The sequence below is a fragment of the Mya arenaria genome, chromosome 12, assembly GCF_026914265.1.
Source record: "Mya arenaria isolate MELC-2E11 chromosome 12, ASM2691426v1".
Classification (NCBI taxonomy): Eukaryota; Metazoa; Mollusca; class Bivalvia; order Myida; family Myidae; genus Mya; species Mya arenaria.
Genome location: NC_069133.1, coordinates 13,862,035 through 13,889,523, shown reverse-complemented (window position 1 = coordinate 13,889,523; position 27,489 = coordinate 13,862,035). Strand labels below are relative to the sequence as shown.

Here is a 27,489-nt window from a genome sequence, read left to right as displayed (position 1 = left end):
TCAGATTTCATAAGAAAATGTACCTTTCAGTTCTGCTTATATCTTGTGCGTCATTGAAACAAAAAAACTTATAAATGTTATCAATATCTCTGGCATATTTGTTATGGAAAATTTCTCAAGACTTCACAAGTACAAGTTATTCCTGGAGGAGGTATGAATTGGTGCAAATTCTATTTCCCCAAATAAGTGTTAGTCATAAAGGCCAACTTTTGCTCTTCACCTGAGTACTAAACTCATTGATTTTCCTACAAATTTTTTATACTAACTACTTGCATCAATTGTCCTTTCTGGTAACTCTTTAATCTGCCCCTGAAAAAACTTTATACAGGAGAGTTAGTCCCCAGAAGCAGAAAAGTTGTAATTTAAACACTATGCTTCAATCTAAAATGGCTTGTTTTGGTGGAGCCAATGTTTCTTGTATAATTATATGTATTTAAAGAAAGAAATATGCAATGAAAATTAGCTACACCCAACAAGCCGAAATTGAAGCATGGCATGTGAAATATAACTTTTCTGCTTCTGGGGACCAAATCTTCTGGATCAAGGGTCTTCAGCGGTAGATTTGAACGAGTTATTGGAATGGACTATAGGATGTATTATTTAAATTAATGCGAGCATAATTCCTGCCTGTGAGTTTTTTGCTCTGGACTCATGGCTTTAAAAATATGTGAGTCTGAAAGAAACATCCAAGCAGCATTAAAGGAGAATAAGCAGAATACTCATTAATGTTTTGTAAAACACACTCTTCTTTATGATATAAATCAAAACTAAATGTGGCAAATCATTAGAGTTGTTAAAACTAAAATACTGCCAGCTGGAACCCTTCAACAAATGTAGATATATTTGCTCAAATATTGTCTTTGAAGTCCACCATTATGAAAAGCCTTAGTAATGCAACAAAAGGCTTAATTATCCCTCAGTTTTTGTTAGAGTCCTTGTGGGCGAAAGGCTGTGTTGTCAGTTTTCTAAGATCAATTTTCTGTATCAGCTTGGGTTCGCTCCCCACTTGTATCAGGTGGGTTTTTTTTTTTAAATTTAATTTTTTTTTATTTTTTTTTTCTGCACTTTCAGAATCAAAGAGTAAAATAATTATATTTTTATTGTTTTCAGATGCATTACTGTGAACAAATATTTTTGGTCCGAAAACATGAGAGAGTACCTTTAAAATTTAGTCATGATTCCACTCTTCAGGTACCAATGATGATGTAGTTAAGCTTTATGACCTGACTGCCCTGTGTGGTGACGAGCGAGGCCCTTCTGAGCAGAACCCATTCACTGTGCCGCTAGGTATGCTGCTGTACCGAGTAGCCAGAAATATGTGGACAAACCAGACCCCACGGAAGGCCTCACTCATGAGAACCCTGCTTGAAAACTGCCTCATTCTACTGGATGGAACACAACATCCCCAGGTATTATGCATGGTTTTGGCTGGTTTTATAAAAGTCTCTGTTTACAGGCCTTCTGACAACCAGTCCCCTCATAGAGCTAACAATACTAAATACGTTAACTTGATTAAGCAATGTTTACAGGAACTATTTGACATCAACATTGAACTAAAATTTCTATGCTTCAGTAAACAGCACTATATGGTGAAATGTAGAAAATTTCAGAGCTGTTCAGGTGCACTGGAATGATATCATCGAGTCCATTGAGGGCTTTTTAATGTCACTGGGATGATAACCTCCAGGCCCAAATTTCTCAAAACTTCTTAAGTCCCTTATAACAGGATTAAGCTAATCTTACTATTTTTGTTGTTCTGTAAAATGTGTTATGTTTACTTCTTCAAGAATTTTTAGAAACTATGTAGGAAAAATCTGTATGATTATCAGCATAAACCATTTTTCATTTATCAAAATCCATTTTCAGTATGTATTCTGGCTAATTGAAATAAGCGACTTAAGCCTGTTAAGCAAAAGAAGTTTCGAGAAATTGGAGCCAGTCACCAAAGGGCTACCGGTATTCAATGTCTGGGATGATAACATTTAGTTGTCGAAGGGTAGTCGTCTAAAGGCTATTCCTTAGCATCCAGTCGTCTGAGGGCTATTCCTTGTCTCTGGAATGATAACATCCAGTCGTCTGAGGGCTATTCCTTGTCACTGTGATGATATCATTCAGTCGTCTGAGGGCTATTCCTTGTCTCTGGGATGATAACATCCAGTCGTCTGAGGGCTATTCCTCGTCAAGGCTTCCATAGTGATAACCTCAAATAATTAGGGTTGATCAAAGCTTCCATAGTGATAACCTCAAATAATTAGGGCTGATCAAGGCCACTGTAGTGATAACCTCCAATAAGGCCATAAACTCTTAACTATTAAGGCTGTTCAAAGTCACTAGAATGATAACATCCAGTCATTTCAGGGCTGTTCAAAGTCACTAGAATGATAACATCCAGTCATTTCAGGGCTGTTCAAGGCCACTAGAATGATAACATCCAGTCATTTCAGGGCTGTTCAAGGCCACTAGAATGATAACATCCAGTCATTTCAGGGCTGTTCAAGGCCACTAGAATGATAACATCCAGTCATTTCAGGGCTGTTCAAGGCCACTGGAATAATAAACTCTTACTACAGTCAAAACAGGTTGGCTCATATTCACATGGTTCGAATTCCTCGTTGGCTCAAACTAGATGTAAAGGACCGATTTCTTAATACTTTATACGGTAAACGTTTCCGCTTGGCGCGAATTTTCCAAGGCTCGAGGTATTATTGCCGGTCCCTGGGAGTTTCAGTGAACAGGGTTCGACTATATTAAGGCTGTTCAAGGTCACTAAAATGATAACTTCCTGTAATTTCACGGCTGTTTCAGGCCACTGGATAATAAACTCTAACTATTAAGGCTGTTCAAGGTCACTTGAATGATAACATCCAGTCATTTCAGGGCTGTTCATGGTCCCTGTTATGATAACATGAATGCATTTCAGGCTTATTCTAAGTCACTGAAATAATATCCCCAATCATAACATGTGTTCAAGGTCAATGTAATGATAACATCCAATCATTTCAGGTGTGCACATCAGCCTCATACCTTCTGTCAGACCTGTATGTTCCTGACAGTTCTCTGGATGATGATTGGTCGTTGCCAGGCAGCTCCTCTGAGGAAAACAGTGATGAGGAGTCGCAGCAGGTAAGATAAATAATGTATATGGCTCAATTATGTCAGAGTTTTTATCACCTTTACTTTGGTGAATTTCTTAGTGTGCGAATTAAAAACCCAGTGAAATATTAATTTACCATGTTTGCCATGACGTCATGATTTAATTAACCATGTTTGCCATGACGTCATGATTTAATTAACCATGTTTGCCATGACGTCATGATTTAATTAACCATGTTTGCCATGACGTCATGATTTAATTTACCATGTTTGCCATGACGTCATGATTTAATTTACCATGTTTGCCATGACGTCATGATTTAATTTACCATGTTTGCCATGACGTCATGATTTAATTTACCATGTTTGCCATGACGTCATGATTTAATTTACCATGTTTGCCATGACGTCATGATTTAATTAACCATGTTTGCCATGACGTCATGATTTAATTTACCATGTTTGCCATGACGTCATGATTTAATTTACCATGTTTGCCATGACGTCATGATTTAATTTACCATGTTTGCCATGACGTCATGATTTAATTTACCATGTTTGCCATGACGTCGTGATTTAATTTACCATGTTTGCCATGACGTCGTGATTTAATTAACCACGTTTGCCATGACTTCATGATTTTTAAACCACGCAAATTCGGCAAACTTAATATTTATGAATTATATAAGACATATTGAACTTAAACAATCTATAATTTTTTATTAGTTAGTATCCATGTGGACATGCATGGTCTATTTCTTGAACTGGGTATTTTTTGTGATTCTCCTAACTTAGAAGCCATGCCTACTTTGCCTCAGAAAAAAAGAAAAATTGAGTTTTTTCGCAATTTTTAGCTCGACTATTTGAAGAATAGGTGGGCTATACTACTCGCCCCAGCGTTAGCGTCGGCGTCCGGCTAAAGTTTTAGGGCAAGTTGGGATTTTTTCTTATAAGTCCAATACCCTACATTCACGCAGTTGTTCAGGGCCATCACATAACTCCATATTATTCTTTACACAGATTATGGCCCTTGATTGTCTATGGAACTTAGGTTAAAGTTTTAGGGCAAGTTGGAATATTTATTAATAACTTCTATATCCTTTGTTCAATTGACTTAATACTTCACACAGTTGTTCAGGACCATCACACAATGAGGTTACATAACTCCATACTATCCTAACTACAAGTTATGGCCCCTGATTGACTTAGGTTAAAGTTTTAGGGCAGGTTAAAGTTTTAGGCCAAGTTGGGATTTTCACTTAAAACTCCAATACCATTCATTCAATTGACTTAATACTTCACACAGATGTTCAGAGCCATTACATAATGAGGTTAGATAACTCCATATTATCTTTTATACAAATTATGGCCCCTGATTGACTATGGAATTAGGTTAAAGTTTTAGGGCAGGTTGGGATATTGTTTAATAACTTCTATACTCTTCATTCAATTGACTTAATACTTAACACAATTGTTCAGGACCATCACCAAATGAGGTTACATAACTCCATATCCTTAATACAAGTTATGGCCCCTGATTGACTAAGGTTAAAGTTTTAGGCAAGTAAAAAGAAAGGGCAAGTTGGGATTTTAATAAAAAACTTCTATAGCATTCATTAAATGCACTTAATAAAATTCAAAATTATTTACGACCATCTTACAACCAGAAACATAACTCCGTTTTAAGCCTAAATACAAATTATGGCCCTTTTTTTTTTTTTTTTTTTTTCCTTTGAAAGGCATATTTTTATATTCTTAACCACATTTTCATAATGGGAAATCAAGTCATTTGAATGACTTGCATCATTGTTTGGGCGGGCTGGTGGGAGGGCAGCATCAAACTCACCTCATGTATCGAATAATTTTAGTTAGGTTTGACATAAAGAGACCAAACTTGGTATTATTACATCGTTATTGTAATCTAAGTCAAAGCGGCGTAGTGGAGCGTGCTGTCTTACGACGGCTCTTGTTTTTTATATAATGAAAAGGATGAATAAATATCAAAAACAATGATTCTTATAAAGGTTACCATTTTTAATTTGAAACAAACACAGTATTTCTACCTGATGAGATGAGATGAGATGAGAGTTGATCACTGTAGATCTTTTAGGACCCACCAGTCATTAATTATTTGTGCGTTTTCATCTATTATCTAAATACACAGTTACAATCTTGTTATCAGTAATAATATTTTCCATAAATGCATTATTAACCCATTTCATGGCTTATCAGTTATTGTAAAATACCCAGATATTCAAGGTATCATATCTAACTGGGTCTCAGAATGAAATGGGTTAAGTAAGTAGCTAAAGGTTATCACTCAAAAATTATGTTTGTTATACATGTTTATGTATTGATTTTAAATATGAGTGTCACTTTAAATTATTTGACTTGAGAATTGTTGAGAATTTAATTCTGTAAATTATTGCCTCTTTAAATGCTGTAGGACGTGGACAATTCTGGGGATTCAGGAACTCACAGTGTGGATGTGAAAGTTTTATCCAAGAGAGGCAGTGTGTCAAGGGCAAAGGAATTGACTCGCCTCAAACCCTTCAACGAGACAGCAGAGGAAAGATGTACAGAGGCCACCAAGTTCATTCAAATGGTATGTCCATAAGGCAACTATAAATTAGTTGCTAGTTTTTCACCACCACCCGCCCCCTCTTTTTTCCGCCTCTTAAATTTTATAGACTGAAATAAAAATATTCAACTAGAATCTGTGAATTCAGAAATCAGCGGTGAAACAGTCATCTAAGAAAAACAATATGTCATCCCCCGCCCCTATTTAAAAGAATGTGGATGGAAATCTAGCAATTTATTTATATTGGCCTTAGTAATTAAATTGTCGAAAATTGGTCATTTGTCTCCATAGTGAGTGATAACCGATTCATGTTTTAAAAATCGATATAAGCTAATAGTAATAAGATGTGACATATATTCTTAAATACTTATTGCAAGTATATCTTGCATTGAAAAATCAACTTACCAAATTTTTAACCCATAACAAAAAAGTAAATCTCATTAACCCAAGATTCTCCAATATGAGCGCTATTGATTCTTGTTTCCAAAAACTTATTATAGCTTACAGTAAATAGATGTAAGATATACTCTTCATATTAATAGCAAGGATCTTGCATTGAAAAATCAACTTACCAAATTTTTAACCCATAACGAAAATAAAAGACACTCATGACCATTATCAAGAGTAAAAATTACAATAACCCAAGATTCTTCTTGCCATTTATCACAAAACATTTTTCATCTGCCAGTAGCAACTAAATTGGTTTATACTGATTTATGTTTGTGTGATTGTAAAGGCATCTGTAAGATGATATGAATCAACCTCGGGTCTATTTCCTGAGCAGAAACCAGGACTGTGTCCTCTTTGAGGGGCCATGAAAAAGTACCATATGGTGGGAATCAAACCTACAACCTCTGGTTTGAGGTGGACACCTATATCACTAGACCTCTCTCATCCTTAGCAACTAAGTTTACGATAGTCATACTAAATGCACTATTCCCTAATCAATATGTTTTAAGTCCTTTATGTTCAAATCAATGCTTGAAAGAAATGACCCCTCTGATTATTTGGGGTAAACAGTTATGGATTTTGTCTGATTTTCAATCCCTAATGTTCATCCTGAGGCTCAAAAGCGTTCTATCTGCTCTTATTTGTGAGGAAACTTCAAACTTCTTCGCTTTCATAGCTCTATATTTAAGTCTAACCTATTTTACTTAAAGTGCACAGCATTCAATTTGTCATACAGGTAAATTTGTTTCTTTTTCCGGTGCACAAAAGCGTTCTTTCTGCTCTTTTTTGTAATGCAACTTCTTTGCTTTCATAGCTCCATATTTAAGTCTAACCTATTTTACTTTAAAAAGTGCACAGCAATCATTTTGTCATATCCGTCAGTTTGTTATCCTTTTTCCAGTGCTTACCTTGTTTATTTGTAAAACATGGTGTTGATGAAGCTGTGACCAACCAAAAAGTCCAGACTTATTGCCCTTTATATCGGTCAAAACAATCAGCTTGAGGCAGCGTGATATCTTAGTAACAACACTACCAGAAAAAAACAATTTTCAGTACTTTTCTTACCATATATAAGCTTTTACCTTGTTAATTTGTGAGTCAGGCATTCATCACATAGTTTTTCTGAAGCTGTGACAACCAAAAATCTTGACTTTGAATACCTGCCAATTTTTTTACAACAGAAACATGTTTAAGCTTGGAACAATGTAACCTCATTAAGATATGGCTGAATATACTAATTTAATATATACAAGAAAACCCCGCTGGAAAACCCAATATTCTCTGATACATCCCACATTCAAAGTCATTAAATACATTCCATGTGAAAAACATACTTTATAATCCCCTAAAACCGTGAGTGAAAATGTTCTCAGCATCCAGTTTGACTATTCCTGTGTCTAAGATTTCTCCAAAGTTAGTAAATATATTGAGACTAACATTGACTCATTCAAATATTACCCTATCTTTATGCCTTGTAAAATGTTTATAAGTACTAAGAATACAACCTACATTTACAACCAATGAAATTACAATCATTGGGAACTATTCTTAATCATTCAGAATTTCAACTTCAGCTGGTGTACACTGCCACTCATCAAATACACAATCCCTGCATCAGATTTTGCTTTGACAATATATCTGCCTTTGAGATTAATTTCTAAGTCAGTTAGATGACATGAATTAAAATCTTAATGATTAAGAAGGGCTCATTAGCTACCCTCACTCCACCTATTCTTAATCATTAAGATTTTAACTCATGTCATCTAACTATTACTTCAGTTTTTTGTTTAGTTTTTCAAGATTAAATATTGTGGTGTTATAACACTTTAACCTTGACCATAACAAAACTATTCAAAACATTCAACTCAAACTTGGTACACATGTTGCAAGAGATGATGTGTGCAGCAAGGCCCATAACTCTTGCTTTAATAATTATTGAGTTATGCCCCTTATTCAAATGTAGAAAAATACAACAGTTGAGTGTTGGCAATTTTAACAGCACTTTTTTATAATGTTACAATCACCAATATGGTGTACATTTCAGGGCCTGTCTTACTTGCGACGGGATCTTGATCTTGGAACCCACAAACGTTCTTCCTTGGTAGAAGAACAAGCCAAGTGCAACAGCGATGAAGCCATACCTCTCCATTACGAACCAATCCGGAAAAACGAGAAGAATGCCAATAAAAACACCAAAACACACACCGCCGACCCTGACACTAAATATGAGGTCAAAGTTGACCTTGACCTTCAGATGACCTCTGTGACACCAGACAGTGAGGTCAGGGATCGAAAGCAAGATCAAAGTTGGCATGTTTTGTCAAAAGGACTTCTATTCAGAAAAGCGGCTTTCACTTTTTCTGCACTAGCAAAACAAGCATTGGGCAGTAACAATCTATTGGACTTGCTCAAGTTCCTGAAATTGGCCTTTTCTTGTTTTGGTAAGTATGGCTGTCTTATGTTACCAGTAATGCTTAGCTTGCATAGAGTAGATAATTAAGCTAAATATTAATGTACAGTACACTCAACAAGTTAGACCCTTTTTTCGTTTTCCTCTTGATTTTTGCTTTCGTGGCCAATACATTAAAATAATCAACTGTCCGCATTCCTCAGAGTTTTGATTTTTAGGCCCTTGGAGGCTGAACAGTCGACTGAAGAATTATGATCACAGTGTTCAAAATAGGGGTTACTCTGCAAAACCTGATAAGAAACTGTGTTTACATTAACTTATTTAAATCAATCACCTTTTATTTCTACTGTTAATCATAATGTCTGTTATTGTTTTTCGCTGTCTCGCTGGATGTCAGTTGTCGAATGATGATACATAGAGAATTGGATACTTTTTGCAAAAAAATATTGAAACGTAAAAACTTGTTACTTACTCGCAATTTTTCATAACATATTAAAAGATCTTAATTTAAACGATGAATCATAGCATTCCATAATACACTCGTAACGCTCAATAAAAAGCTCATAGCTTGCTTGTATTTATCGGTGGTAACTTATCGTGTATTCTTGCCGTAAATACATCGCAATAAACTGTAAATTATTCATTAGTACTTGTTACCACTCTTAAATTGCTCATTTAAGTAACCAAATCGCAAGGATCCGTGTACTTTTTTGAATTTGTGTTTTAAGTAAGGATTTATAAGAAAATCCGAGTAAGTGAAGGAAGCATTAGATACCATATACATGTGTTTCTAGACAAACCACGTACATGATTTTAAAAACTCTCCTTCATTACATGTGAATGTTATACATTGACACGGTAGGTTTGAATAACGGCTGTTCCCAGACAGTATCGGACTGATTCGCAAATAAAGGCTCTGGTTCAACATTTTTATTTGAGTCAATAAAATTTAAGAGGCAGCGGAAAAAAGAGGGGGCGGATGGGGATGAAAATCTAACAAATATTTATAGTTGCCTTTTCTTGAAAGATTCCAAATAGGTAATGTCACAACAAAGAACTAAACACATTTTCCATATACACATCATAAATCTGTAAGTATTACCTATTGCAAAATATGGTAATCTGTAACCCAATCCAGTGCAGTATGACTCTTTCCACTCCGCTGACATCACATCAAAACCAAGTATTTCTGATGTTGAAATGAGGACATAAATTCAAATACTGCATCATTTATTATGTTATAACTGTGACTTATAATTCTTCCTATTTCCAGGTTATAAAATGTCTTTTCTATTTGCTTTCTACCAGTTATTTTATAATTAACCTTTAAGCTGCTGATGGCGATTTAAAAGGCTTTGCAAACAGCTTGGAACCAGACCAGACGCCGAGTAACTCGGCGTCTGGTCAGGTTCCAAGCTGTTTGCCACTCAGTCAATATATCCCCAAAGTTTTAAGTAAATTGAAAGAAATTTAGAATAGACCAGACGAAAATTTTGAGCAGACGACAATTTACCCAGCATGCAAAGGGTTAAAGGCATTATAAGTTTTAATACAGACTGTTCTATTTGACTCTTGGATTTAAGAAGATTTTTTATTCTAAAAAGTCCACTCAATTCTTAGCACTACAACCTTCTGCATCAAAAAAGTACTAAGGTTTACATATAAATAGTCATCAAGCAATACTGGTATAAATAATACCAAAATTATATGGGTTCGCCTGGCATCAGTGTTAAAAACGGTCACCAATGGCTTAATAAAATTGTCTGGATAAGCACTCACTTCTCACCTAAGTGACCTGGGTTTGATTCCCAGCCTGGGGTGCATGGGAATTTGGTTTGTGGTCACCAAGCTGGACAAACGGGTTCAGATACTCCAGTTTCCCCCACAAAAGAAGACTACAATGATGTGTAACATTAACTAATAACTTAATAAGAGTGATTTAAATATAATGTATTAACTTATTTTACAATTGTTGTCAAATAGATAAGTTTTAAATTAATAAAATGATAAGCTTATTTGTACAATGGAAACCTTATAAAGAACACAGATTACTTTTAAGGTTTAAGGCAGGTTTGAAAAAGTACATGGTGCTGCAAAAGAGGGACAGGGTGATAATAGAGAAAAGGCACATTGTACCAGGCTGTGAAAACATTATGAATTTGACAGAAAATGTTGGGAATTGTGCTAACTTAAAGGTAGTACTTGGTTTCAATCGCCAAATATGTAACATTTGTTTGAATTTAGAATCATATTTTAAGTTTCAATCAAAACAAAATTAATGAAATATTTGATTAACGCAAACATTTATTTCCATGAAAGAAGGAGGACGCCCATGCTGGTTTGGCAGAAGGGTTCTGCACCCTCCCATAACTCTTTAGCTAATAGTTAAATATGGCTTCAGACACATGGCAATTATTTAAAGTCATCTATTTCCCAAAGAAGAAGTCGAGCTTTTGTCCTAATTCTGATGTCATTTGTCAGTGAAAAAACACTAAAACCTTTCATTAGAACTAAGAATAAATTTCAATGTGTAATTATCACACAAATACCTTTCAAATGATACCAAAATTATATGGGTTCACTATATATATATTTACCGTCTTCGTGGCCTAGTGGTTAAGGCATCCGCCTATGGACAGGAGGGTAGATTTGAGTCTCACATGGAGCTTGTTTTGACATGACCGGTTGCCAACCAAGCAGCTAGTTAAATCGAGGCTTACCGATTTTCTTCCTGCCAGACGCCTGGCATATAGGATAGGAATTAGGATAAAGATGTTCACGCAAGTAGGTGTCTAACATAAGCCCATCGGGCTGGCCCTAAACTAAGAGGTGTGACGCTATAATTAAACAAACACTTTTTTACTTTTATATTATGTATATATATAGACTTAAAAAAATTAAAACATTGATGTCAGTTCAGAAATAAGAGAACTGGTCTGTTTGTCGGTCAGATGCCTTAAGAGAACATCTAGAATTCATTATTTTCAATTAACTACTCAATGATGAAATATTTGGAATTTTTTTTTTGTTCGACATAGACACCAAGTTTTCAGAGACATATTGGGTCTAACAATTATCAATGTATTATGAAACTGAGAGATTAAGGAGTGTCAGAAATTATGTCTTTTTATAGGTCAGTGTCCATGGAGAGTTGATATTTAATTCAGAATCCTTGAGATAAGTCGCTGATTTACTATTCCCTTTTAGACTTTCATTAATAAGTGAAATATATTTATGGTTTTTTTCTATATTGATATAATAGTTAGGTATTCTTCATTCATCTATGAAGTTAATTTGCGCCCCACTTTTATTAAGTAATTAAGAATTAATATGATTCCCTATAAATATACACTGGGATGGGTGCCTTTAAAATGTCATGAATAATTATCTCATCTAATACCATTGGATTGGCTGTATTTATTTGATTGAATGAAAGGGTTTGTGTAACATCAAAGAGACTTCATTTGAAAGAAAGTATTTTTGTTGATTTTCATAATTCTTTACCTAATGGATTTTGAAAGAAACATTGTACAAACAATGACTTATTTTGACAATAAGCCAAGCCTTAAACCGTGAAAAATGTTTGCTTCAATAATTATAATTCATCTAAGCCATGTTGTCGGTTATTTATGTTTCAATTTAGGTTTTAAACCCTTGTTGTTTACCTACTTTCTTATTAACAAAATTTGAAAATCCAGTAAAATAAATAATAACCAATTAAGCGACATTGAATTTATTTTTGTACAGCCAGGTTACTAATGACTTAATTACAGAACAGTGAGAATAAACAAAAGAGTTGAAAGAGTAATGCTAATGATAATTTTGTTTATATTTCATCTACAAAAAGTACTTTTTCTAAATTTCATCTACGAAAAGTATTTTTTTAAGGAATATCAAATCCTTAATACAAAAAACAATAATGAAAAAGGATGATCAGCAGATTACCATGTTTTTACTACATGCTATTGCTTGGAGAAATAAATTGTTTTACTTAATTTCTATCCTTGTAAAATCAATGCTAAAGCTGCTTACAACACTGTGTGTAACATCGGGTCAAGATCTAGAATATTGTTACATGCCAAGCTTTTGCGGCACATGTTTCTCAGATTGAGGTGTCAGCCTCACGTGCCTCAAATAATGATAGCAATTGCAAGCTTCTTTCATGCAATATAACCAATTGACATGAACCTTACTTCCTAAATTTGTCAATAGACGTCATGTAAGCCATTCGGAACTCCTTGGCCATTTTGATCGAAATAACCTTGATGTATTTGGACGGTTTACATACTCAAAAAGTGGTATGTTTCAGTGTGCTGCAAGTAAATCACACAGTTTTATTTAGCAGTTAAACTTTATGACTTTACTATTGAGAATCTTTATTATGTTTGCAATAAAACACTTCACTGGTAATCAATTTAAACTTAGATCAATAAATACAACTCTTAAACACTACATTTAATTAATAATATAATTTAGAAATTTACTTCAACTGATGTACCAGCATAATTGTATACATCTGAGGTTGTTTCCAATAAAAATGGCCGAGGAGTTCCAAATGCATGTAAGCGGTTTTTTTTTTCACAGAGTATTCCCAAACTCCCAATGTTAAAACTTGAAATAAAATGGTATCTAGAAAGAAAAAAAATGAGACGACTGTCTTACCATAACACTTAGGTTGTGGGTCAAAGAAATAAACGTAACAAAAATAACATTTTAATAATATTTTTTTTCAAACTTTATTTATAATTGACTATTACAAATTCTTATGTGCATTTAAAGGTCGGTTATTGTCATGAATGTATATTCCTATTTTCCAGTGTATATTTACAGAGAATCGTTTGTTTACCATAATTAATTCTACTTAAAAGTTATTGAAAATTTATTTAAAATGTTTGATTTATCCAAACTTTAGACCGAACTAGGACTTCAGTAGGGCATTGTATTATTCATAAGTCTGAAAAAGTCTAGACCCCCGCCCCCACCCACCCAGACTATCTTCCAGGATTGACAATTGTCAACTGCTTGAACCCCTATTAACATTGTTACTGTTGTTTTGTTGAAAAGACACAATTATTTTTTTAACACCGTTCTGTGTGGCATTGCCCGAGAGATCATCTCTCACATTGTTCTTACACCTAGCTTAATTAAATGTTCTTTTCCAAGAAACCTGGGATTTTTCCCCCGAGGAGTTGTGAATTTGTTGTTCATGGAATTCAGTCAAATTAGTTTAATTATCTGGCAAATAATCATCTCACAAACAATATCGGCCTGATTATTGTGATACCTTTAATTAAAATTTAGCAGTAATGTATAATGTTTCTTAGGGAGTCCAGATTTTTTATTAACATGACAATGACTTTCCGATTTCTTAACTGGTTTAGGGAAATAAGTTAATAAAAGGGACATTAATGGTGTGTTTTTTGCTTCAGATATTATGGTCAATATTTAAAAAAAAAAGTGTTTCTAGTGTGGATGGAAAATCCAATCCTAGCTAGGGAACATGTAGAAGCCGAAATTGAGGCTTGCAGAGTTACCAGCTTTGCTGCTGAGCTTGTTAGTGGGTTGGATTTTCATATCCATACTGGAAACACTTGATTCATACTTTTTCTTGCATATATTATGAATTTCTAATTCTACCAAATGTGATGTTAGATAAAATTATGCAGCTTTTATGAATTACACCAATAAAAATGCCTATGCATTGTTATATAATTTTATATATTTCCTATGTTTTAATTTTAAAACTGTTGTCATAATGCACCAGTCAATTGTAACCACAGCCCCCAGGTCCAGGGAATAGCGGGGACTTTTGGTCCAGCCATGCCCCGGTAAAATCCCCATCTTGGGGGGACAAACTGCTGATAAAATCCCCGCCAAATGCCCCCGCACCCCAGGGACCCTAGGTAAGGCCCATTTCCCGCTTTTTTTTAGTGCCAAAACAAAACCACCGCATTCACCCGGCACTGCCGAGCCACCTGGAAGGTGAAAACACTGCCCATTTCCCTGGCTATATATCCCCAGTATACACCGGACGTGGTTACAATAAACTGGTGCATAACGCGCAGTAATTTAAAGTTGATGGCTAATAGTTCATAGAAATATTGCATTTATTTTAGTTTGAATAATTTGGTAATATTTTATTTTTACATAATTATTGATTTGATCCTTTAATTTTGAAATGTCAGGATTTATATTGCACAAAATCATAGAATAAATTTACGTAAGCCATGTGTCAGATACACATGAATCATCAAGATCAGATGGCCAATTTGCAAGAAATTTGTGTCCGGTATGCAGTAAAGACATGGCCACTATGCAAGGAATATGTGTCTTGTATGCAGTAAAGACATGGCCACTATGCAAGAAATATGTGTCCGGTATGCAGTAAAGACATGGCCACTATGCAAGGAATATGTGTCTGGTATGCAAGAAACACATGTCCACTATGCAAGGAATATGTCTGGTATGCAAGAAACACATGTCCACTATGCAAGGAATATGTCTGGTATGCAAGAAACACATGTCCACTATGCAAGGAATGTGTCTGGTATGCAAGAAACACATGGCCACTATGCAAGGAATATGTGTCTGGTATGCAAGAAACACATGTCCACTATGCAAGGAATATGTCTGATATGCAAGAAACACATGTCCACTATGCAAGGAATATGTCTGGTATGCAAGAAACACATGTCCACTATGCAAGGAATGTGTCTGGTATGCAAGAAACACATGGCCACTATGCAAGGAATATGTGTTTGGTTGCAAGAAACACATGTCCACTTTGCAAGAAAAATGTGTCTGATATGCAAAAAACACATGTCCACTTTGCAAGAAATATGTGTCTGATATGCAAGAAACACATGCCCACTTTGCAAGAAATAGGTGTTATTTCAAGAAACTCATGTTCACTAATATGTGTCCGGTTGCAAGAAACTCATGTTCACTATGTAAGAAATAATTATGTGTCAGGTTGCAAGAAACTCATGTTCACTCTGTAAGAAATATGTGTCCGGTTGCAAGAAACACATGTCCAATATGCAAGAAATATGTGTTTGGTTGCAAGAAATACATGTCCGGTTGTAAGAAACGCATGTTTGGTTGCAAGAAATATGTTTCCCATTGCAAGAAATGCATTTTTGGTGTGCAAGCACTACATTGATCCATACCTGATATATGATTCCAATTGACAGGTGCCCTGAAGGTGATTCTACCCCACAAGGCTGAAGAGAATGATGCCCTGTTGTCCTCACTCTATGGTCTCCTTGGAGATGCAAGACTGGGTCTCCTCAAAACTGGCCTGCTTCCTGTAGACTGGCCTGTAATCTGGAAAACCAGTCCACCTGAAGAATGTGCCATACTTGAAATGACTGAGAAAGAGTTCGAGACATTTGGTGAGTTTTCTTTTAAACTTTTATATTCTTTGCCTTCCTTGTCCTTGTCCCGTAAAACTAGTTTTTCCACTCTCAAAATGTTGTTACTGTCCAAGTCTGTTATTAATATCAAGCATGCTTGTTTGAATGAATAAAAACAACAGAGGATATTTTGCAAAATAAACATAATGTCACAGCTGTTGTAGAATGATCTGTTACTCTCTTTTGTTGATACTATTGACATTAACTGGTGTGTGTTCATTGTGAAAATTATATGAAAATATACATTTTATGCTTGGGCCTTTGGTCTTCGAACTTGGTAGGGTGATTGGTCATTATAAAGTGAATAAGTGAACAGTCATGGTAGTTGGGACCTTGAACACAAAAGGATTGTCCGATTGAGTTATAGAATATTCTTTGGCCTAAAGTCTCCAAACTTTGTAGCAAAGTTGGTCATGACCTATTGATTTTACATTGAACAGGTCAAGGTTTCAGTGACACAAGAAGCTTTCTGTTTATCTTTCAATTAAATATGAAATAAATGATTGGCTGCAATGAGGAAGGCATACATGTTTTACAAACCTCTAAAGTGATATAATAATGGCTATCCATTCAGTAAGGCCCAATTGGGGGCATTTGTCCCGTGAATGTGACAGCTGTTGTTCAAATTATGGCACTGTTTTCTATTTCAGAGTTTGAATCTTGGTTTGACCTACCATCCAGCAAGCCAGACATCCTGAAAGGCTGTGTTCAATGTTACAAGATGGCTGTTCAGCTCTGTAACAAGAAGAACAAGCATGTGTTTGAGCCGCTTGTGAAACGTGAAGGAAATGCGTACAATGAGCTGGGAGTCTGTCTCATGCAACAAGCACAGAATGCCCTCGAATCCTCAGGTTTGTTTTATAATCTATAACGTTTTGACTAGTTTTTATTGTTGCAATTTTGTTCAAAATTTATTTCATGTCAATCAAATCAAAGGGGCTGCGGAACGAAGTGTAGGTGGGCGGGGATGAATTTCTAGCAATTATTTATAGTTGCCGTTAGGTATTTATTGTACAATAATGTGAAATTTTGATGTCTGCAGACTGTCTCCATATTGTTTTGGTATCATTTAAAAGCGTTTAGATTGTAGATAAAGAAGATAAAAAAAATTAGGCAGTTTATATTATATATATATATTAATGTAAATTGACCAAAAAATTTTTTCTTTATTTTAATAATATCAAAAGCATACAAGAGCATGAATCATACACTTGGCTTCCAGTTTGACAGACAATTTTGTTAACATGAGGGAAATACTGTTACCCGAGGCAAAGCTCATAAGACATGCAATTTTTTATTTTATTATACCGATCATTATTACATATAATCCTTTCACTCTTACACAACTTTTAAGTTTAAATGATTTATTTTGTAATAATTTTTGTAACAATTGATAGAAGTCTTAAAATGTAACAAAGACAGTATTGATACACAAGAAGTTGCATCCGACGTTACAGATTTAATATTTTAATAAGCACTTTCTGACTCAGACTTGGGAAACCAAAAATGTATATTTTTAAACACGTGTGAGATGTGAAGTATCATGTCAACTAGGGTCAAAACTGTATTGTCAGGGTGTGGTAATATAACATTGCTCATGATGGGTATATGAGAATTTAACATGGCAAAGTAACGCGTGGTATAATAATGGAAAATGTCATCAGTCAAAAAACAAGAGATAATTACAATTATATCATACATACAGTGTCATATTTATGTATCAAAAATGATTTGTGTGTCTCCGACCGGTGTGTGTACCATTGGCATTTAAAATCTGCTAACTTGGCGCTGTGAACTCCCATGAATTAGTTTCAAAATAACCCTTTATAAGTTTCAAAGAAGATAAAAAAAACTTGCAGTATTTTAATATGTAGACATGATTGCAATATTTTTTGGTATGAAAGGAGTGGGCTTTATTGTATAATCATGCTGGCTTTTAAGAATGAAAACATCACCGGTGTCCCAAATGGTGCCATAAAGCATTTTCCTCTACAGTCAAGGTTTTTAATTTCCCTAAGACCACCTGCCAATGTTCATTTAGCCAACAATTTCTTGTCATTGTTATTGTCATTATGTTAATTTTTAAGCTTGAAAACTTTCCTTGGTTGGCAATTTTGGAGTTGGTGCAGCTATGTCGTGAGTTTTATGACAAGAATTTCCTTGGGGATTGTCTCTCGTTTATGATGCCTGTGGATAATCTTGTCATTTTGTGGGTGGTAAGTTGGTGAGAAAGTTCATGAAAACAGACATTGATTACTTCCTTGTTTTAATCTTAAGTGTCCCACAAGACATAGTTGTAGATATAATTATGACATTGCCAACAGCTTTTATCATTTCTCGATGGCTTACATTTCTGTACAAAAGTATTGCAAGTATCTAGTTATGTACTGATATTTCATTCCTGTGGTTTTAGAGTAAGGTGTCAAGGAGAACACTTTACATGCCAATGGGGGGGGGGACTCTATTCAGCAAACTTTAAAAATGAAAAGAAAAAAATATTTGATTATTTTGGGCACTTGTATTAGTCTTACCACTCGTATGTGTATTATGAAGAAATCAGGAACTCCTTTTAAACCATTATTTAGTGTATTTAAAGCGTTCTTAAATGCTAGAGACTTTCACTTTTGTTTTGAAGTTTTGCTGCTAATCAGTTTTGGTCAATCTGACAAATGCCGTTGTTATTTAACAGTCCTACTGAAGTTCTTTATCTGTTCCAAAAAAAAGTCATGCATTGTGCCACTGAGAATAAGATTTAATCGGATTTTATGTCTGAATTAGATTGCAGGTGCTTTTAGCGAAGTCAATTCAATCTGTAATCCTTATGGGATTTAATGAAGTCAGCAAATGTGACATGGGCAGTAAAAACAAGTCATGCCGCAGCACTTATGTTAGTGTGATTTTTTTTTACCCATGCGAACAGATTGAATATAAAACTGATTATAATATAAATGAAAGAAGAACTAAATATGGATAATTTCCAAATAACAGTAAAAAAACAAAAAAACTACAAATACAATGCTGCTTATGAAACATAAAAATGTCACGTTTTATTCAACAGGACTTGTTTTCGTTTACAAAGTTAGAAATATAAGCCTTGCTTTCAGATTGTTGGGAGCAACAGAATGATATAATCATTATTGGAGATTAGTCCGGATCCACACCATTACATTTCTAACCCATTATTACAGATTAATTTGATATCTCCCTTTATTGTTGATTGGCACATCATTCAACCATGGACGTTTTGCCCACTCTTTTTCTGCGTCTTTTGTTATCTTTATTTAGAGCATTTATACAATGAAAACTACAGGGACAATCCCAGTTGTTTAAAATTCAAAAATAATATTAATGCAAAAAGCTACAGAAACAAGCTCAGTAGCAAAATGTTTAAACATAAACCCGGTTTAATGGCACTGGGTAAACGCCAAGGACATAGAACATAAAATTACAATTTGAAACAAGAAACATGGAAGAATAGCACAAAACTCCACAAACAGCACAGTGCATACATACTATATATATAAAAAACTGGGTATGTTTATCACGAATTGTTAAGTACCGCCTTGGAACAGTCAGTAAAATGTAAATTTACTGGGGTTTTTAACCAGTCTATGTGCACAAACCTCCCTCTTATCCCAACAATCCTTAATAAAGATAAAATGCAAAAGGTAAATCTAATCAAAGTATGCATTAACTTGAGGAAAACCTTGATAAGAGGCACAAGCCAAGGACCCAAACCACCATCACCCAGAGACATTCTTTTTTCTTCATAATTTTGTAAGCTTCATATAGGGCATTAATACAATGAAAACTCTACAGACAAGCCCAGTGGCCGAAAATTAAAAAACAACAACAACCTTGTTTAAATGCACAAGGCAAGGGCCCAAACCACAATGACATGGAGATACAAATGTATAAATACCACATTCACAAATACATTATTTCATTTATTTGACATCAATGTTCACACCATAAAGCTGTCATATTTGATGTTCTGTTACCATTAATTAAGAAGTACAATCCATATTATTTGACAAGAGCTGTTTTGTACAGTGAAGTTAAGAAGTCAAGCATGGAGAATGATGGGTGTTCACATTGCCATCTGATTCTAAGGTGCCATTTCAGATCTACAGGAGAAATCATTGACAGAGATGCAGACAACATGGGATCAAGCCTCTCAGGCGTTAAAAGAAGGTATAGGGGTGTTTGAATGCATAGAAGACAAAGCCAATCAAGCCTTGTTACATTGTAACCTTGGGCGCCTGATGAGGCTGATTGCTCAGACCTACACAAACACTGTACAGATTGGAAACAAGCAGGAATTCACACCACTGGAGAGAGAATATTACAATAAGGTAACAGCATGTGTCACACTCTTGCACTCGATGAAAGAAAATTGGGGTGAGGTGGAGGGGGTGTGATCGCCTTGGTGCATTTGCTGGTGGCACTGGCTTTCAGGTTAAACTGGAGAGTGAATATTACAATAAAATGACAGCATGTGTCAGATCTCTGCTTGTTAACTATGCCCACCTTCGGAGAAATCGGGGTATATTGCTTTGCAAACATCGATCCATTGGTCCGTTGGTCAGGAGGCCAAAACTTGTCTGATCCAGTTCAATTGGGCATAAGGTCCAATTAATAGCTACTCTCCTATGGTCCTAGTCTTGTAGCAATGTTGGTTATAATTATCACTCAGACATTAAATGTGAACTTACTTATTGGCTGCCATAAGGGGGGCCTAGATAAAAAACAAACATCTCTTGTGCTCTAATAATGCTATCTGTCCGACATGGCACAATCAGGGGCATTTATCACGTGTCTGTGACAGCTCCTGTTGATAAAGGTAACTGACTATAGTTTGTCTTTCTGTGTTGGAAAAAAAACAAGTTGTCCAAGTTTTCAGAGATAATAATTTGAAACCCACCAAGGAAGTGCTATAGATTAACATCACCATGAAACATATTATTGTCTGCCTTTTAATTCGTACCTTCTTTTTGATACTGACACGGAACTTGGCAACCTTGCTGGCAATGAAATATATACAGCACATATTTAATAGTTTTTGGACATAAAAATATATTTTATGATAAACACAAATAAACTAACTTTTACTCAGTAAAATCAAAATTAAGTTATGAATTTTTTATATGGCTTAATGAAATATGCCACATGCAGATACTTAATCTTGTTGCGTTTGAAAAATTTGTTGTGCTTATTTTTTTTGAAAAATTGAGGCATAACACTATTTATAGCATCTCTTACCTTGAAGTGGTGTAATAATACAGCTTGTTCACACAATGATGACATTTTGCAATAGAGGTTGACCTTTATCGTTATTAAGTTATTATTTGCAAGCAAGGCGTAAAAAGAATTAAAGCTAATCTTTTTGCAAACCTCAAAAGTCACGAAGCTGTCAATTGCAACACTCTGATATTTGCTTGGATTTGTTTTGATCTTCCTAAATCTGTTGATTCCCCTTGAGTAAATAATGGCACCCAGCCATTTGTAAAACAATGTAGTTAAAACAGGACTGTATCTGAATTTTAAATATCATGCTGATGGCTCCGTTCATGGGCATTCATTCAATGGTCTGCTTTGCAAAACCGTTGTGTTATGGCATAAGGGTCTGGTTTCAAATATTTCATAGGTACATGTACGAGACTGCTCCAAGGACCCTTGATGATATTGTACCATTCCCTTAATTATAAAAGAAAAAAAAACATAACAGTTTAAAGATATCACTTTCTGGCATTTTGTCAATATACCGTAAATCACTGTTTAAAGAACGTTAGCATAGCTAGGATGCAGGCAAAAACTTACTAGAAAATTTTGGCAAAAACAACTGAGACCCTCTAATACCATGGATTGGACGCAGTAAAAACAAGTCAAATTGGCAGCCACCATATTTGTTTTGATGATTTTTATTGAAAATGGCAAAGGTTAATGGATAATACAGTACTTGTATTTAAATGATTAAATATATATTGAAATAACAATGACACATGGGCTATAAAGCACATAAATAGTTAATTGCTATACTGTATTAAATAATCAATAAACAATTATTTTATTTTGTCACTCCGATGTTGCTCTTCTCGAAGCCCTCAAATTGTAAATGCAACAGTCATATTTTGCACTTAAATGTTCTCAACACCTTCAGCTTATTATTTCAAACACGTGGTGTAATGGGCCGAACACCACTGTCATTGCACCAGTTGCCATTGCACTAACACCACAAATTATACCTTAAACATCTACTTACAGGCAATAAACAGCTACAAAACCGCTCTCCAACTCGGTAACCAAGGATTTAAGCACTTGGTGGAATCTGTCCGCTGGGAGTTGTCAACTACATATTTCAATATGGCCGCCCTTCTACAAGACTACGCCCCACTGACCTCCGTGAGACAGGAGGAGGTATAGAAACTAGGGAAATCAGCAAACGGTTTGAGGAATTGCAAAGCTTGCAGAGGGGTGGGGGTAGTGGGAATGCAGAGGGGTGGGGGTAGTGGGTTGCAAGTGAAGTGTTGAACTTATTTCCCCTACCTATCAATCAGACCCATTTGGCGACCTTGCAATCTGTTTGATGCTCAAGTCTTATATAAGTTTTGAGCGTTAGCAAAGCAAGTGAAAAGATAACAAAAATAAATAGCCCCAACATGTATTAAATGTTTGTTTGCTTATTTTGTTGAATGATTACCTTTAAATAAACTATTGAAAGTAGGAATAGAACGTAAAAATGACCTAATTTCAAGGTATTATACTGTGAGTATACCAAAAACTGACATGTTTTTTCTACCACAAGCCATACATTAAATGTGATTCAAATCTGTAATTTTACCTTGTCGTGAATGACTGACTTTGTCATAATAACTTTAAATGAATATGTTGTTTGTTAGCACATCTAAGTAATGTTAAAACAATTTTAGAAGTGTTTTTAACTTTATTCATCTCCGCTTATTTTCATAAAAGCTTTGTTCACAATTAATTCTATAAAGCAACTAGCTATACAGCATAAATGTACACAAGTTTCAGTTCTATTACAAAAAAGCAAACAAACCTTTTTTTCATCCAATGAATCTTCCCTGGATTTACCTTGGTCGTGGGAGGGGAAATAAGTGGGGGGTTTAATCTTGCATTGGGTGTCAGGTTAAATTATAAAATCAACTCAAAAACTCACCTACACGTAATTTAACCAAGGGGTTACAAAATCAATTGTGTGATAGGATTTCTGTTATGCCCTGTGTGAAATCTCATTGGAGCAAAATTGATTTCTCCTTGGAGGTAAATTAGTTAAGCAAAAATTGAATAGCAGCATAATCATAGGGATGCAATTATACACCTTTATTATTAATTTCTTTCTGAAATGTATGCAGAGGATCATAAATTAATGAGTTCAAGCAGTTACACCTTAGTAAAGTGTTAATGATTGATTAACTGATGGTTAAACGGATGGTAGTCTATCAAGTAATTAATTATGCCATCTTTTTTTTAATAAGCCTGAGGAAGGTACCAACACCTTTGTAAAGTCATGGTGTTCAATGTTTAGAATGCATACCTTTGAATACACATGGCTTTAAGGCATATGCCGTTGTAAAATGCCAGAGTTTTAACTGCTTAAATATAGATTTAACCACTTCATCTTTAAATCCACTCAAACTGTCACTCCTTACCAGGTAGAAAATGAGGTGGTTAACCTGATGTTCCAGTCACTTAAATATTGTGGAAAGGATAATGCCTCCTTTGCCAGCCAGACAATGTACCAGTTCCGTGCTGCAACCATTAACCACAGATTGGCTTCATTATTTCACAACTCTCTACGAGATGAGGTAATTATCGGCCTTGCATTCAGGTTACTCCACAAGTCATGAGGTATTATGATCATCGCAAGCATCGTCGTGCATGTTTTTAACCTAGGCAGTAAATAAAAAAAATATGGTGTAATCAAATTAAAAATGGTAAACATGTAACATGTTGTCACGCTCAATACACACATGTATAACAATGCCCATAATACTGACTGAAATACTTAATGAGTTAATTGCCCCTTGTTCAACTGAAAAAAAAACAACAACAGACGAGTGACCACACCGCATAGCTCTTGGTGTTTATCAATTATACTTGTATTGCGCTTTGCTTAGGGATTGATCTGATCTGAAATCTGAGCCATTGAAATGTCAATTCCAAACATTCTGACATTTCTATGTCCCAATAGATTACCACTATTTCCTCTTTGGTAGTTTTAACATTGCAATGTTTTGTTTGGTGAGATATAATTAATAAATAAATATTAACCAAATAATTTACCTTTTGGCCAAAAGAACTAACCAGTATTGAACCTACTCTCACATAGCATACAGAACAGAAGAGAAAACATCTACGTACACTGTCGGAGAGCCACTATGAGAAGGCGTTGAAGCTATACTATCAAATGGAATGTTATAACGAACACTTGCAGACCCAGCTTGAGTATATCGCACTGCTTGATCTTTGTCTATCAGGTGGGTTCAACTTCTATGCGTATGACAGTTGTAAAATTATTGTTCAGGTACATGTAAATTTCGCTGCAATTTTTGCCTGAAAAATCTGAAGCTTTTTGTGAATTTTGTGTGGTGCTTGTTGGTAATACTAAGATAAAAACAAACTTTTAATGACCCATGAAACCAAAGTCATCTTCATGATTTTTTAGTATTGTAATTACTGTAAACAGCTTCAATTACGAATTTGAAATTTTGGAAGTTTTTTTCTGAATGGAAATGGTTATTACTTTCGAAAGATCTGTCTGTGTGTTTTTTTTACCAATTTTAACGATCATGTTAATATTAAATAATTTGCAACTTTAACTTGCCAACTTCATAGACTGATGGACAGATATTTCGTTTTACTTATCACTGATCGAAAATGTGACTATAAAAGTAAATTTGGCACGATATTTTGAACTTCTATCACCTTTGAAAGTTTTCTCCAAAATGTTTAAAGGGTTTTTAAGGACTCTTTAATTTGGAAGTTTTAGCCCATTTCTAGTGAGTCATAAACTACCAGATTTCCTTTAACGGAAGCATGTCCTTTATTCTGTGTTCGCTACTTTATAGGTCAAACAGCACCAAGGCATCAGCTAAAAACACTCCTTTACATGTTGCACAGTCTAACAGATTGTTCTGAGTCGCTAAAAAGCTTAACAAGTCAACTAGAAGACTCGAATCAAACTTCAGACCAGCAAACCAGTCTGTTGAAAGAATCTCACACTATATCAACTATTATGGAAACAAAGCTACAACATACTCTACTACAGCTTGTCAAAGTGTATAAACAGATCAATTCTAGGAAAAGGTAAGACTGCTTTTATCAAATTTTAATGTTGATTTTTTCCTTAACATTATCATAAATTTTGTGATTGAAACAATTTATTATCTCTAACACAATAGCTTGTAGCTTTGTCAAATACTATTACAGGTGAAATAATTATAATCTTCAAATGAAGTTTGTACAGTAATTGACAAGTGTCTAAAGTATACAGAAAACGTAATAGGGGATATTATTTCCCCTTTTCTGAAGCCTTCTACGTTATTAATATAATTAAAATAACTATAACAATATTATACACTAGAGTTAACTGGCTGGTTCATACTGCGTGTTATACGTAGCATTATATGTTTTTACCGTCTAAATTGGATACCGCATGGCGATATATGAAATCGAAATAATCTATCGCAATCATATTTTTTTAAATGAGTAAAGAGTAAAAACTGCATCAACTGAAACCAAATTGTGCGTCAAAAATATTATTGTCTTCACAACATTTTGATATTCGCTGATTAAGTTCACATGTAAAACAATCGAAAAATTGCTTAACAGAGTTATTTCTCCATATTGTAATTATTGTTTTACATCAGACTTATCGCCCTTCTTGTGTAAGGGTTTGATAAAACACTTAGTCCAAGTAATCGGAAACATTGTGTTACGCTAGGAACTCGATTTACAGTTTCTTATTGAAGTTTGTATATCACAAAATGTAATGTTATAATGATCAGATTTCTGCTTTAATGGTAAATTTGGGCTTTTTCATAATTATTTCATAATGTCATGACTTTTTTTAAAACATTGCAAAGTTAATTTCTATAAGCATACGTGTATTTGTTAAAAATGATAAGACTACATGTAATTGTTTAAAATGTATTTAAAATAGCATGCCTTTGTATGATAGTCAATATAATTTCATCAGATCTTCTTACTTTTAATTCTTATATTTTTAGTGGAAAGGAGGCAAGTTCGAAGGCTGATGACATGAAGAAACTATATGCGGCCAGTTTAGGCCATGGCAAGGCCGACAGTGATAGCGCCACTGTGATATCTAGGTGTAAATTCTTACTCACTGTCCTCACTCAGGTCACATGCTTCTACCAGGAAGTTCTACAAAAAGATTTAGAAGTTAGACATTCGTTAATGTGTTGAAACAATAGAAAGTTATATACCTCATAATATTATGGGTTCGGCGGTGATGATGAATATGTTTTAGTGGACAGTTTTAACTTTATAGTGTTTGGCAATTATGTTAAGTCTTAATCATCAATTATTGTTGGTATAATCGAATAAGATACTAAGCACTTGAAGTAAGCAGCATTAAAATTAATTAGGTTTTAGTACTTACTGTAGTTAACCCACGTTAATGAAATACACTACTAGTGTATTGCTGAATAAAAGCAACTACGGCCAGCCATGACCTTTATTGGTCACCTGGGTTGTCTGGACCACAATGTCAAATCAAATAAAACTCTTCGTTACACCCACGTATCGCTTCCATAATTTGTGTCCAATATTCATCAACCATTGAAGTGTTTGTTTTCAAGAGCAATAATGCTCAAGTTAGCGATAAAGAGTTAACCGGACCTGTTGTTTTTATCAATATTTATGTTTATCTTGAAACCACCTACTGCTTATTGGTGCAATATGTTTACGGCATTTTTTAAGTTTTGTACTTGTACATTAGTAAAACATGGCATATTTTGTGAATAGTTACCTGTCAGCGAATGTTAAATAATAAATGCATACACTTGCTTTTATGAAACTTTATCTTGATCTTATATGTGATGATACCTGAATAAGGTGCCGATCGAAGAATATGTTATCGCAACACACTGGACGCATTCATTTTTCAAAATTTAACGAGAAAGGCCACTAACTAGGCGGAGGTTAGGACCAGAATCGGTACTTTTCCATATAAATTTGCCATTGTTTGCACTGAAACATTTTTCTCTCTTAATATTTTCTGAAACGAAAAAAACGTCCCCTCATGCATCATGTGCAAATCTAAAATGAGTCATTAATGGCAAATTTCACTACAAGGGAAGTAACTTTTCTTATCCTTAAAAGGACATATACAACCATAATTAAATTGCCTTTTTTCTATTTTATCGAAAAACAACAACAGCAACAGTTTGAATAGACATATGCATAATGAAATGAATCAAACTGAATACTCTCCTTTTAAATTCAATGTATGTGTACAATGTGTAATGTATCATTACATGGGTGCAAACAGT

General features: G+C 34.6%; 1 protein-coding gene across 1 annotated transcript in view; it reads left to right on the top strand.

The window, feature by feature from the left end:
• Nucleotides 1-27,008, top strand: part of LOC128210298 (erythroid differentiation-related factor 1-like) — a 39,800-nt gene extending 12,792 nt beyond the window's left edge. The window contains exons 11-22 of the mRNA XM_052914564.1: nt 1,192-1,409; nt 3,004-3,123; nt 5,540-5,698; nt 8,169-8,565; nt 15,728-15,928; nt 16,600-16,800; nt 20,075-20,304; nt 22,214-22,366; nt 23,626-23,778; nt 24,303-24,450; nt 25,042-25,279; nt 26,203-27,008. Coding sequence (XP_052770524.1) covers nt 1,192-1,409; nt 3,004-3,123; nt 5,540-5,698; nt 8,169-8,565; nt 15,728-15,928; nt 16,600-16,800; nt 20,075-20,304; nt 22,214-22,366; nt 23,626-23,778; nt 24,303-24,450; nt 25,042-25,279; nt 26,203-26,401 — 2,417 coding nt within the window. The 3' untranslated portion in view covers nt 26,402-27,008. The remainder of the gene's footprint in view (nt 1-1,191; nt 1,410-3,003; nt 3,124-5,539; nt 5,699-8,168; nt 8,566-15,727; nt 15,929-16,599; nt 16,801-20,074; nt 20,305-22,213; nt 22,367-23,625; nt 23,779-24,302; nt 24,451-25,041; nt 25,280-26,202) is intronic.
• The last annotated feature ends 481 nt before the right edge of the window (nt 27,009-27,489 follow it).